Here is a 14,084-nt window from a genome sequence, read left to right as displayed (position 1 = left end):
CGCTTTCAATTCTGTTCGTGGCTTTAGGTTGCGTGGTATGACATCTTTATTTTATTGAGTTAATTAATAGTTGTAGGTAATGTACCTCATTTACATTTTGCTTGTCACTAATATAAGTATGTTTTTTTATGCATATCCGTACCTTCCTTACGTGCATGATACCGTTAATATATGTGGGTTATTTACCCCTACTTGGCAACTATCTAACAGCAATGTACTTTGCGGTGGCTTTGGACGGAAACCATGAATCCCTACTCTTAGCAGTTGGTTTGGGAACCTTAGAGTGTAAGGAATCTTGGAAATGGTTCATGATGAAGTTAAAAGAATGTTTAGGTGACGATACAGAGGTTGGTTTCATAAGAAACCTATGTGGTAAAATAGACTTTGCCGTTGAGAGAGTCTACCCAGATTCGTATCATGGGTATTGTCCTAAAGATATAGCTCGAAAAATACGAGATTCTGTCGGACACAATGATACCGAAGTAGAAATGTTGTTTTCGAAGTCATTTAATACATATAGTGTTCATGATATTTACTTGTGTTTGGAAAGCTTGCAAAGTGCATGTAGGAATCCACCTTTCTACACCTTCCTTAGGAGTCCACTTTTCTGTCTTGACAATATAGCCATTTCAAAATGGGCACGGACATTTTTCCCTAAAGTATGTTACAATGTTAAATCGATTGATATTCCTGAAATGGTTAAAAATATATCCACGTCCACACATGAGTTACCTATAACAACGACAGTTGAGTTAATCATTAAGTCAATACAATCGGCGTATGATGAACGGGATGAAATTGCAGGTAACTTTATACTTATAGTTTGTTTTTTATTGTGTTATTATTTATAAATTAACAAATATTGCACGGAGAATGTCTGTTGGAGTGACCCCTTATGTTGAGAATAAGGTTCAAAAGCGTGTGAACAAGTCTTATAATTGGGTGGCAAGATGTATGTATGGGGATACATTTGAAGTCGATGACAATTTTGACACCATAAAAGTACAACTTGAACGTAGGGTATGTATTTGTGGGAAATGGAAAAAAACTGGTATACCATGTGGGCATGCTATAGCATCTCTAAGAAGTCGTACGTCTGAAGCCATTCACCAAATGGTTGATATAAGTTGACTGCTGCTGTGTATCAAGTTGCATTCAGATCTGAGACGGTGAATCCTATACCATCACATGTGCACTGGGAAATACCAAATGAAAGGGTAGTCCTTTTACCTCCCAAATAGAAGTAGTTATTCATGTACCCCGTTTGCATTTTATGTCGTATTATGTAGTAGTCATTCATGTACGCCGTTGCATTTTATGTACTAGTTATTCATGTAGTAGTTATGGGTTAATGTTTTAATGAAATGACTATGTATGTGTTTTCTTAATTCATTTTTACTCGTCATTAAGGAAACAACATACATTAAAAGTGAGGGACATTCATTAAGGAGTCACAAAGCACACGTACAAAAACAAACAACATAACTAACGGAAACAAACAACATAACTAACATGCATATTAAAAGTGAGGGACATTCTTTAAAAGATTCCATGCATCCCCATGCGTAAACTCCCTACCATCAGATTCGAAACGGTATAGTTCCATAGCCACCTGTATGAGAATGTCTTCATCCATATTCGCATGTTCATTATCCAGTTCGTTGTAAATACGTTGAAAATACTTCACCTTTTTTATCAAATCCATAAACTTTGCTTTGACATCTCTTCTTCTTCGATATTGATTACGCTCCATTTGATGGTGAAACAAATGACAAACACGAGACCAAAATGATCCAGTGCGAACTTCTGGCAGACCTGGTGGAAAATCCTCCTCTACAGGTACGATCCAAGCTTCAACCAAAGCGACCTCCTCTTCGTTGGTCCATGTAAGTGGTACAGATGAGTCCATAGTTGCAAGGTAAAAATTTTATGTGATACAATTAAAATGAATATGAACAATTATTTATAGCGGCCCCTTATTGTAACTAAAACTATGTTGTCAAGTCAAACAGTTTTCGTTTCCCAGTGCAATGGCTTGTCAACTCAAACAATCATCTCTTCTGTTGGATACGGTAAACAGCAATGTATTGTGGTGTCATTCGATGCAATGACTTGTCAATTCGGACAGTCATCTCTTGTTTTCTCAGTTAGTACACTGCGTTCTTCAGTTAAGTTGGACTATGAATTGCAGACAAATTAAAAAATTTGACTGCGATTTTGTGTTAAGACTACTATAAATTTACTTTCAGTTAAAAAAACATTTTACTAAACGATATTTTAGTTATTCATATATTAATTTTGAAAATTTACTCTCTTTGTTTCACTAAAAATGACTTCAATACCATGGAGCAATGAGGATTACTTGGTTCTTACTCATGCATATATTCATGTGTACGAGACCAGCAAGTTGAACGATCCAATGTTTTGGACTCGTTTAATGTCACACCCCCAAACCGGAACGGCGGAAACGTTCGGGGGCGGATGACGTCATGTACAGTATCATAACAATTGCATAATAGTAATCAAAGTACAACAACCATGTATTGATAAAGTATAAGTTTTTACATATGTGTTCAAGTCATTGTATATATGACACCAAAATGTATATCAAAAGTTAAAAGACATGAGTCTATAATGCTCCGTCTTCTCAAAAACCCGTGGATGTACCTGTTTACTGATTTCCTGAGAATACAAGTAGTTTTGAAAAAGAGTGTCAATAATTAACTTGGTGAGTTCATAATCATGTTTGTAATTGAAATTTGTTGTTTGTTCCTTGAAAATGTAAGTATGTTTTCCCAGAAAATCCTATATTTTATGTTGTAATGTGTTGTACTCAAAACGTGTAAATGTTATTGTAATCTGAAATAGTATAATGTAGTTTTAAATTCACATAAAACCATGAAAAGTATGTTTTCTCTGTACTGAAATAGTATTCTGTATTTGTACATGTATGAAAACTGTGTAATTATAAGTGTTTGGATTCACCGGTTGTACTTGTAAAATATTGTATTATAGTTGTATTATTTAATAAAACTGTGTGAAGATGTTTACTTATTCTTACACTAATCGTATTGTTCAAAACCAAATTGTGAGTTATCATGACCATGCTTGATGACCTAAGATGGCCTGAACACGACGTTCTTCAGGCTTCGAAATCGGTACGACATTTGTCACCCCAGGCCTGTCGGCCTAACTGTAGCGAACAATTAAGATGCGGGATTGTCAGTTCCGTATATATCTATACACAAGTGACACGCTCTCTCTCCAGGAGACTCTGGTTATAATTTCAGAACTTGGTTGGTACTTAGATAAGTACGTAAAGTGTGTCTTACAAATGCTATATTGACGGTTACGTGTAGAATGATGAAAAGTTACTTTGAAATAAATAAACTGTAAGTATATCTCATAAACTATATTTATTGTAGTTTATATGTTTGTTTTCCGTAAGTTATTCTGAATATGTAAAGTAGTATATATGATCCATAAACTATACCTATTATAGTTTATATGTATGTTTTCCGTATTGTAATCTTAACTTTGAAAAGCAACATGTAAGTTCCATAAACTATACCTATTATAGTTTATATGTTTGTATTTTACTGAATTGAAAACCTTTGTATTGTTAATAATTCGGTAAGTTTAAATCGAAAAATTTGTGATACGATTGTCCCGTGTAATTCAATATTTATACCCGAATGGTATTAAAATAGTTTGCAAAAATTATATTTTTGTTTAACAAGTTTGAAATGATTTTTTACATATATAAATATAGTACTTATATAATTATGATTAAATAGACAGTCAAATAAATAATTCTACCCTAAGCCCACAAACAAACAAGGAACAGGAAATTGAGTAAAATTATCAATTCTAAGCATGTTGAATCATAATTATAATATATATATATATATATATATATATATATATATATATATATATATATATATATATATATATATATGTATATATGTATATATAAATATATAATTTTAATAATGGCAACAATTAATAAATAATGAAAACATTTAGATATTAACACAAATTTTCTTGAGTTACACTTGTATTCCCCCCCCCCCCTAAAACAGTGAAAAATCATGAAAACGTAGGGGTATGAATTCACCTTGTGTGTGGGTTCCCGGTTGGTTACGATGTGGTCGTGAAAATTCTCGGTTTAGAACACGTGATTATAGCCGTATCCTAATAGTTATATCGAATAATAATTAGATAAACTAATGATTTAAAGTGTTTAAACAACACTAGTTTTATAAATATAACTTACCAAAGTTTGTAACAAATTTGATGTAAAGATCTTGGAATGAAAGGAATTTAACTAATATTTGAGAGAAATGAAGGATCGAAATTGAGAGAGGATGGAGAGAAATTTCCGTAAATGAAGGTGTAAGAATGAAAGTGATTCATATTATGTATCTTAAGTATGAATGAAAGATAGGCGGTTTGAGGTGATTTCGGCCAAGAACTCTACCCGAGAAAAGTGATTTCGGCCGAGAACTCTAAGTCGGCTTCGCACGTTTTCAGTTGGGAACAAAGGGGTTTTCGGTTATGCTGTTTTCGGTCCGAAGTAAAAGGGCACCTGCGAGGGTTTGCGGTCTTGACCGCAAACATGATTGCGGTCCGAGGTGGTGGGGGTTTCGTGAAGGTTTTCGGTTGGGAAGTTTGCCATGCGATATTTCCCGTTTTTAATTAGAAATTTCCATATATTTATCCTTAATCAATTGTAAATCAACCAATTTAACATTTATTTAGCAAGTTTGATTTTTGTTGACCTTGGTTGACTTTTACAGATTTGAAAATAACGGGTTGTTCCATTATCCCCCCGTTAGAGGGAATTTTGTCCCGAAATTGTTTCTGAAGTGGTACTCATGAACTAGGGAAAAGATGTGGATATTTTTGTTTCATTTGATCTACCCGTTCCCAAGTGAATTCAGGTCTCCACTTGGCATTCCAGCGAACCTTTCCTATTGGTATACGACTTTGTTTTGTTCTTTTGATTTCCCTATCCATGACATCCACTAGTTCTTCTACGAAGTGTAGACGCTCATTTAACTCGATTTCGTCGAGTGGGATTACAAGAGTTTCATCATACAGACACTTCTTGATATTAGAGATGTGAAAAGTGGGATGAATGTTACTGAGTTCATGTGGTAGTTTGAGTTTATAAGCAATCGGACCAATTCTAGCAAGAATCTCGAATGGTCCGATGTACCTTGGATTTAGTTTTCCACGTTTTCCGAAACGTATCATTCCTTTCCAGGGTGAGACCTTTAACAGGACGCGGTCACCAACCTGAAATTACAAGGGTTTTCGTCGTTTATCCGCATAACTCTTTTGTCTGTCTCTAGAAGCCTTCAATCGTTCCCGGATTTGTACAATCTTTTATGTGGTTTCTCGAATGATCTCAGGACCGGTTAAAGTATTTTCGGGTACTTGATTCTTGGCTAGTTGCGTATCACCCACTTCAGCCCAACACAGAGGAGATTTGCACTTACGACCATAGAGGGCTTCAAATGAAGCAACTTTGATGCTAGTGTGATAGCTATTGTTGTACGAGAATTCGATGAGTGGTAAATGGGTATCCCAAGCTTTACCAAAATCTATCACACAAGCCCTTAACATGTCTTCCAGCGTTTGTATGGTTCTTTCGCTTTGCCCATCAGTCTGAGGATGGTATGCTGTACTCATGTCAAGATTTGTTCCTAAGGGCTTTTGCAGTGATTGCCAAAACCGTGAGGTAAATCTACTATCTCGGTCAGAGATAATGGATATTGACACACCATGCAATCGTACTATCTCTTTAATGTACGTCCTTGTTAACTTCTCCATTATGTCAGTTTTTTTTAAAGGCGGGAAGTGTGCGGATTTGGTTAATCTGTCGACGATCACCCAAATGGTGTCATGACCACCCGTTGTCTTGGGTAGCTTGGTTATGAAATCCATTGAAATCCGCTCCCACTTCCACTCAGGTATTTATGGTTGTTGTAGTATACCTGAGGGCTTTTGATATTCTACCTTGACTTTGGCGCAAGTCAGACACTTACCCACATAGGTAGCAATCTCATCTTTCATGTTCGGCCACCAATAGAGTTTATTAAGGTCCAGATACATCTTATCTGAACCTGGATGAACGGAGTATCGAGTTTTATAGGCTTCATTCATGAAAACATCTTTGTAGCTACCAAACTTCGGTGTCCAGATCCGATTCATGAGATAACGAACTCCGTCACCCTTGACTTCCAAGTTCTTTTCCATTCCTCTTAGGGCTTCATCTGTCACATTTTCGGGTTTGAAGGCTTCCAGCTGAGCCTCCTTGATTTGTGTGGACAGGTGGGAATGGATATTCATAGTTAGAAACTTTACTCGGCGGCCCGAGTACTCTTTACGACTAAGGGCATCTACTACTACATTGGCCTTGCCGGGAAGATAGCAAATTTCACATTCGTAATCATTGAGTAGTTCTACCCATCGTCGTTGTCTCATGTTCAGTTCTTTTTGATCGAAGATGTGCTGGAGGCTTTTATGATCTGTGAAGACTGTGCATTTTGTACCATAAAGGTAATGCCTCCAGATCTTCAGAGCAAAAACCACTGCTCCCAGTTCAAGGTCGTGTGTTGTATAGTTGACTTCGTGGTTCTTAAGCTGTCTTGAGGCGTAGGATATGACCTTTCCTCGCCGCATAAGAACGCAGCCTAGCCCTTGCTTGGACGCATCACAGTAAACTACAAAATCTTCCGTCCCTTCTGGGAGGGACAAGATTGGTGCGCTGCAGAGGGCTTGCTTTAGTGTCTCGAAAGAAGTTTCTTGTTTCTCCTCCCAGCTGAAGGTTGCACCCTTCTGAGTCAGCGTGGTGAGTGGCTTTGCGATCTTTGAGAAGTTTTGGATGAACCTTTTGTAATAGCTAGCGAGACCTAGAAACTGACGAATCTCTGTTGGGGTTCGTGGGGTCGCCCTGTTTTCGATAACCTTGATCTTGGAGGGATCAACATGTATCCCTTCCTTGTTGACTATATGACCCAAGAAATCTACCTTCCGGATCCGAAATTCGCACTTTGAGAACTTCATATACAATTTCTCTGCTCTTAAGGTTACCAAGGCTTGTCGTAAATGTTGGTTGTTTTCTTCCTTACTTCGGGAATAGACTAGTATATCGTCGATGAAAACTATAATGAAATTGTGTAAGTAAGGTCGACACACATGGTTCATCAGGTCCATGAACACTGCAGGCACGTTCCTTAGACCAAAGGGCATCACTACGAATTCATAGTGACCGTAGCGAGTTCTAAAAGAGGTCTTTGGAATATCGGCCTCCTGGACTCGTAGTTGATGGTATCCTGATCTTAGGTCAATCTTGGAGAAGAAATTGGCTCCTTGAAGTTGATTGAAGAGTTCGTTTATTCGTGGCAAAGGGTATCAGTTTTTAATGGTAAGGTTTTTTAGTTCGTGGTAGTCTATGCACATTCGGAACGATCCATCCTTCTTTTTCACGAACAGGACCGGTTCTCCCCAGGGTGAGAAGCTCGGTCTAATGAAGCCTTTGCTTAGAAGTTAATTCAATTGGATGGATAGTTACTACATCTCGGATAGTGCAAGACGATACGGGGATTTGGCTACGGGGGTAGCTCCAGGGATCAAGTCGATTCGGAATTCGACTTGGCGTTCAGGAGGAATTCTTGAGAGATCTTCGAGGAAAACATCAGGGAAATCACTGACTTCGGGGATATCATTGATGTTTTTCACTTCTTGTGTTTTATCAACCACGTGAGCTAAGAAGGCACAGTAATCTTTGCGAAAATACTTTTGGGCCTTGACGCAAGAAATTATTTGAAGGTTCGTACCGGGTTTATCGCCATAGATAACGAGAGATTCGTTACTTGGCAGATTAAGACGAATGGATTTTTCATAACAAGGGATATCAGCACTGTGAAGACTTAACCAATCCATGCCGATGATAATGTCAAAGCTTTTGATTGAGACCGGCATAAGGTCAATTTGGAAAGAATAGTTGTTTAGAGTAAGTGTGCATCCTATGTATATGTCATTTGTGCTCTCAGTCTTTCCGTTTGCCATCTATACTATGAATGTATCTTTTAGTGATTTGGGATTTTGTTTTAGCAAATGTTTGAATTTATGGCTCACAAAGCTTTTCTCCGCACCACTATCGAAAAGAATGCATGCGTAAGAATCGTTAAGAAGAAACGTACCGGTAACCACATTAGGATCTGCTATCGCTTCTTCATAGCCAATTGCCAAAACCCTTCCTACGCCGCTAGCATTCTTTGCCTTAGGAGAATCTCTTTTGAAATGTCCTACTTCCCCACACCCGTAACAGGCTTGATTTACTCCCATGTCGGGGACTTGGGAGATGGTTTGCGCTGGCGCTTTACAGAAACGGGCGGTGTGCCCCTTCCTGTTGCAGTTTTTTCAGTGCATTTCCCTGCAAACTCCCGTGTGATGGAAGTTGCACTTATTACACTTTGTCAAAGTTCCAGCATATCGACTCGGGGTTGCTGGAGTACTAAAAACAGTGGTAGGAGTAGAAGCAGGAATAGAAGCAGAAACAATAGCAGTGTGTACTGCCACAGTTTGTTGCTTCTTTGAGGGCTCTTGTGACGGTTGCCCCTTTCGTTTATTCCAGAACTTCTTTTTGCTGCCTCCTTCTTTGGGCTTTTCAGAAACGGCTGACATGGAGCCTTGACGAACTCCATGATCTACAAGTGTCTGAACCAGATGCTTGGCACTATCGAATGTAAGTGGATTGGCGGCAATAACGTTTCCTTGATTCGGGGGAGTTAAGCCCCAGATATACCTCTCACCTTCTTACTCTCCGGGGTGACCATCCCGGGACACAGTAAAGCTAGGTCACTGAATCTAGAAGTATAAGCAGCAATATTAGAGTCCTTCATCTTCAGACTCCAAAGTTCCTGCTCTAACTTTTGTATTTCACCTCTGGGACAATATTCTGCCAGCATCAGGACCTTTAAGTCTTCCCAGCTCATGGCATTAGCTACTGGAAGATATAACGACTTAACATAGCCGTTCCACCAAGAGAGGGCTTTATCTAAGAAAGTGTATGCTTCAAACTTTACTTTGCTAGCTTCAGGGCACGCACAGATTTGAAATACCGATTCAGTTTTCTCGAACCAGCGTGTTAGAGCAATGACACCTCCGGTGTCATCAAAGGATTTGGGTTTAGCATTTGTGAAGTCTTTATAAGAACACTCCCTTGGGTGTCCAAGACTTTCCCCGTGATTAGAGTTGTGAGCACCACTACCGGCTCCACTAGTACCATTGGCATTAATTTGCATCATGGCAGCAGCCACGGCGGCGGTTACTGCTGCTTGGAAGACAGCAGGATCATACTGTGGAGGTGGTGGCGGTGGTGGAATTGGTGGATTGTTGTTGAAACGTCTATTTGATTTACGTGGAGACATCTTTTTCTATAAGATTTAAAGAGGAAATAATGATAAGTCTCGTATAGTAGTTATGAGTCAGGTGACATTGAACAAGATATATCTTAGTTCTAAACGCATCATAACCTGACTTTCATAGTGTTCTGCGATACAATAGAAGTTTACTAATATAAGTAAACAATCGCAATTTCAGTTTATGGAATTTATAGTAGTATAACTCATACTGGGCCCCCCTATAATCACATAGTGCATACGAATTATATATAACTAAAACCAAATAGACCTTCGAATAAATGATTCTACTCTAAGTCCACAACCAAACAAGGAGCAGGAAGTAAAGCTAAATCACCAATTCTAAGTCTATACAATCTTAATTATACATAACTCTTGTATACACTTTGTAATTATAGATCTACCACTATGAGTACTTTGTTTTCACATGATTGATTTTAGTAAGAAAGGCCTTCTTGAATATTGTTGCTCCAGTGTTATAGTGACATAAAAGACTCCTATAGTATTTTAACTTTATGTTTGGTTCTATAGTTCTTCTGGTATATAGATTTGGTAAGTTTTAGACTTGTTGCAACACCACTATCACTCCCAAACACATGTTGGTCATATCTCAAATAAATATAGTTGATCAGGCTATATTTATCCCAGATACGATTACATAACTATCTAGGTTTAACTGTAGTGTCCAACATCTAAATACTTTTATGTAGTTCTCACTGTGATACTGTTTCTTGTATGTATGCATGTTAGTATACTTCTTATAAAATACTTAGATTTTAAAAGTATACTTTTAGTTAGAGCGCTTCAACCCCATTGTATTTATAGTTGTATATCTTTTATGGTTTGATATACTTAGTTCACTATAAACAATGTTATGATACCAATATGTCACACCCCCAAACCGGAACGGCGGAAACGTTCGGAGGCGGATGACGTCATATACAGTATCACAACAATTGCATAATAGTAATCAAAGTACAACAACCATGTATTGATAAAGTATAAGTTTTTACATATGTGTTCAAGTCATTATATATATGACACCAAAATGTATATCAAAAGTAAAAAGACATGAGTCTATAATGCTCCGTCTTCTCAAAAACCCGTGGATGTACCTGTTTAGTGTTTACTAATTTCCTGAGAATATAAGTAGTTTTGAAAAGAGTGTCAACAATTAAGTTGGTGAGTTCATAAGCATGTTTGTAATTGAAATCTGTCGTTTCTTCCTTGAAAATGTAAGTATGTTTTCCCGGAAAATCCTATATTTTTTGTTGTAATGTGTTGTACTCAAAACGTGTAAATGTTATTGTACTCTGAAATAGTATAATGTAGTTTTAAATTCACATAAAGCCATGAAAAATATGTTTTCTCTGTACTGAAATAGTATTCTGTATTTGTACTTGTATGAAAACTGTGTAATTGTAAGTGTTTGGATTCACCAGCTGTACTTGTAAAATATTGTATTATAGTTTTATTATTTAATAAAACTATGTGAAGATGTTTACTTATTCTTACACTAATCATATAACCATGCTTGATGACCTAAGATGGCCTAAACACGACGTTCTTCAGGCATCGAAATCGGTACGACATTTGTCACCCCAGCCTGCCGGCCTAACTGTAGCGAACAGTTAAGGTGCGGGATTGTCAGTCCTGTATAGATCTATACACAAGTGTCATGCTCTCCCTCCAGGAGACTCTGGTTATAATTTCAGGACTTGATTGGTACTTAGATAAGTACGTAAAGTGTGTCTCATAAATGCTATATTGACGGTTACGTGTAGAATAATGAAAAGTTACTTTGAAATAAATAAACTGTAAGTATATCTCATAAACTATATTTATTATAGTTTATATGTTTGTTTTCCGTAAGTTATTCTGAATATGTAAAGTAGCATATATGATCAATAAACTATACCTATTATAGTTTATATGTATGATTTCCGTATTGTAATCTGAACTTTGAAAAGAAACATGTAAGTTCCATAAACTATACCTATTATAGTTTATATGTTTGTATTTTACTGAAATGAAAACCTTTGTATTGTTAATAACTCGGTAAGTTTAAATCGAAAAATCTGTGACACGATTGTCTCGTGTAATTCAATATTTATACGCGAATGGTATCAAAAATAGTTTGAAACAATTATATTTTTGTTTAACAACTTTAAAATGATTTTATACTTATATAAATATAGTATTTATCTAATTATGATTAAATAGACAGTCGAATAAATAATTCAACCACAAGCCCACAACCAAACAAGGAACGGGAAATGGAATCAAATTATCAATTCTAAGCCTGTTCAACCCTAATGATATATACACACACACACACACACACACACATATATATATATATATATATATATATATATATATATATATATATGTAATTTTAATAATTGCAACAATTAATAAATATTGAAAACATTTAGATATTAACACAAATTTTCTTGTGTTACACTTGTATTCCCCCCCTCCCCCCCTAAAACAGTGAAAAATCATGAAAACGTAGGGGGTATGAACTCACCTTATGTGTGAGTTCCTGGTTGGTTACAATGTGGTCGTGAAAATTCTCGGGTTAGAACATGTGATTATAGTCGTATCCTAATAGTAATATCGAATAATATTTAGATAAACTAATGATTTAAAGTGTTTAAACAACACTAGTTTTATAAATAAAACTTACCAAAGTTTGTAACAAATTTGATGTAAAAATCTAGGAATGAAAGGAATTTAACTAATATTTGAGAGAAATGAAGGTTCGAAATTGAGAGAGGATGGAGATAAATTTTCATAAATGAAGGTGTAAGAATGAAAGTGATTCATATTATGTATCTTAAGTATGAAGGAAAGATAGGCGGTTTGAGGTGATTTCGGCTGAGAACTCTACCCGAGAAAAGTGATTTCGGGCGAGAACTCTAAGTAGGCTTCGCACGTTTTCGGTGGGGAACAAAGGGGTTTTCGGTTATGCTGTTTTCGGTCCGAAGTAAAAGGGCACCTGCGAGGGTTTGCGGTCTTGACCACAAACATGATTGCGGTCCGAGGTGGTGGGGGTTTCGTGAAGATTTTCGGTTGGGAAGTTTTCCATGCGAGATTTCCCGTTTTTAATTAGAAATTTACATATATTTATCCTTAATAAATTGTAAATCAACAAATTTAACTTTTATTTAGCAAGTTTGATTTTTGTTGACCTTGGTTGACTTTTGTTGACTTTTACAGATTTGAAAATAACGGGTTGTTACATTTAACCAATACATTCAACGCTGAAAATTGAATGACTACAGCAACCCATCGTGACGAACTAGATATCTTAGCGAAATGGTATGAAATGAAAATTGAAGTTCTATTATTCAACGATCTTTATACCAAAATTGACGACGCCCATTTAAGTGCTACTGAGGAGGTCATCTTGGAAGCTGCTAAGGAGGAATACAAATCATTAAGTGACGGGTCGGAATTCCAGTTTGAAGCCCCTTGGAATATTTTGAAATATGTCCCGCTTATTTAATATGTATTTCTATGTTTGTACTAGGTTATTTTCATGTATTACGTCTGTTATAGATGCACCTCCTCTGTTTAATGTTAGTTATAAATACTCGTTGCATTATTTTAAAGATACATTACAATACATTACTAACAACAATTCCATGAACCATTAAACTTAAAACATTACAAATAGTCGAAGTTTCTGCCTTAAACTTAAAACATTAATAACAACAATGCATTAAACTAACAACAATTCCATGAAACATTACACTTAAAACATTACTACCAAACAAAGCATTAAACTTAAAACAATTCCATGGGTTATTTTTAACGGAAATAGAGTCGTCAACTTGAAATACTGATTATTTTTAACCTTCCAAACGTCCTCATATTCAGAGTCTTTGCCTTCACGCTCCAAGATGTAAAAATATTTAACATCTTCCAAGAATTGTTCGTCCTCTACATAACAAAAATTCGAATTTTTCGCATAATTACACGCTCGATTGAACCATGTGACTTCTTCCTTTACATCCATCCATTTATTGACAATATTTGATTGTTGTCGGTGTTGTCCTTCTCCCATCTCATTGTTGAACAAAGCTGTTATGCGGGTCCATTCATCACCTACTAGGCAATGCGGGGGAACCAATAACGTTACACCCTCCTTAACACTAAGCCAACATCGTGTTAGAACCAACACCTCGTTTGTCGTCCATGCTCGTTCAGAATTGGAACCAGGTAGTTAATTCGAAGAAGATGCTGCATTCGACGACATTTCTGAATATGGGAGTTGGTTTTGTTTAGATGGTATGGGTGTTCGTTTCGTAGAGCTTAAACATGTATTTATAATAATAAAAAGAGGAGTTAACAAATCTGACTACGAAATGGTTACATTTGGACTATGATTTGCAGGTTATTGTAGTGACTTATCATGTCAAACAGTCATTTATGTGTTGTCATTTCGAAGTTTGACTACGATTTGCAGGTTACTACAGTGACTTGTCATTAATGTGTAGTCATTTTAAAGTTTGACTATGAATTACAACTCTGACTACGAAATGGTTGCATTTGGACTATGATTTGGAGATTACTAGTATGTATAAATACGACTTATAGCACCATTTTATTATTACAAATACCAAATAAAATATCGAC

General features: G+C 36.4%; 1 protein-coding gene across 1 annotated transcript; it reads left to right on the top strand.

Moving 5' to 3' along the window:
• Positions 1 to 212: 212 nt before the first annotated feature.
• LOC145114374 (uncharacterized) lies at positions 213 to 1,131 on the top strand. Its single transcript, XM_079050366.1, has 2 exons — positions 213 to 804; positions 887 to 1,131. Exons 1-2 carry the CDS (start codon positions 213 to 215, stop codon positions 1,129 to 1,131), a joined length of 837 nt encoding a protein of 278 aa, XP_078906492.1.
• Positions 1,132 to 14,084: the final 12,953 nt, after the last annotated feature.

The sequence above is a fragment of the Lactuca virosa genome, chromosome 5 (assembly GCF_052849685.1).
Source record: "Lactuca virosa cultivar CGN04683 chromosome 5, Lactuca_virosa_CGN04683_v6, whole genome shotgun sequence".
In the NCBI taxonomy this organism is placed as follows: Eukaryota; Viridiplantae; Streptophyta; class Magnoliopsida; order Asterales; family Asteraceae; genus Lactuca; species Lactuca virosa.
This window is presented reverse-complemented; position numbering and strand designations above follow the sequence as displayed.

What these genes read in the sequence shown, in the direction of transcription:
- LOC145114374 (XM_079050366.1), top strand. Translation starts at nt 213, where the DNA reads ATGTACTTTGCGGTGGCTTTGGACGGAAACCATGAATCCCTACTCTTA. An exon ending in TGAACGGGATGAAATTGCAG is followed by an intron (nt 805 to 886) that starts GTAACTTTATAC and finishes TGTCTGTTGGAG; the next exon opens with TGACCCCTTATGTTGAGAAT.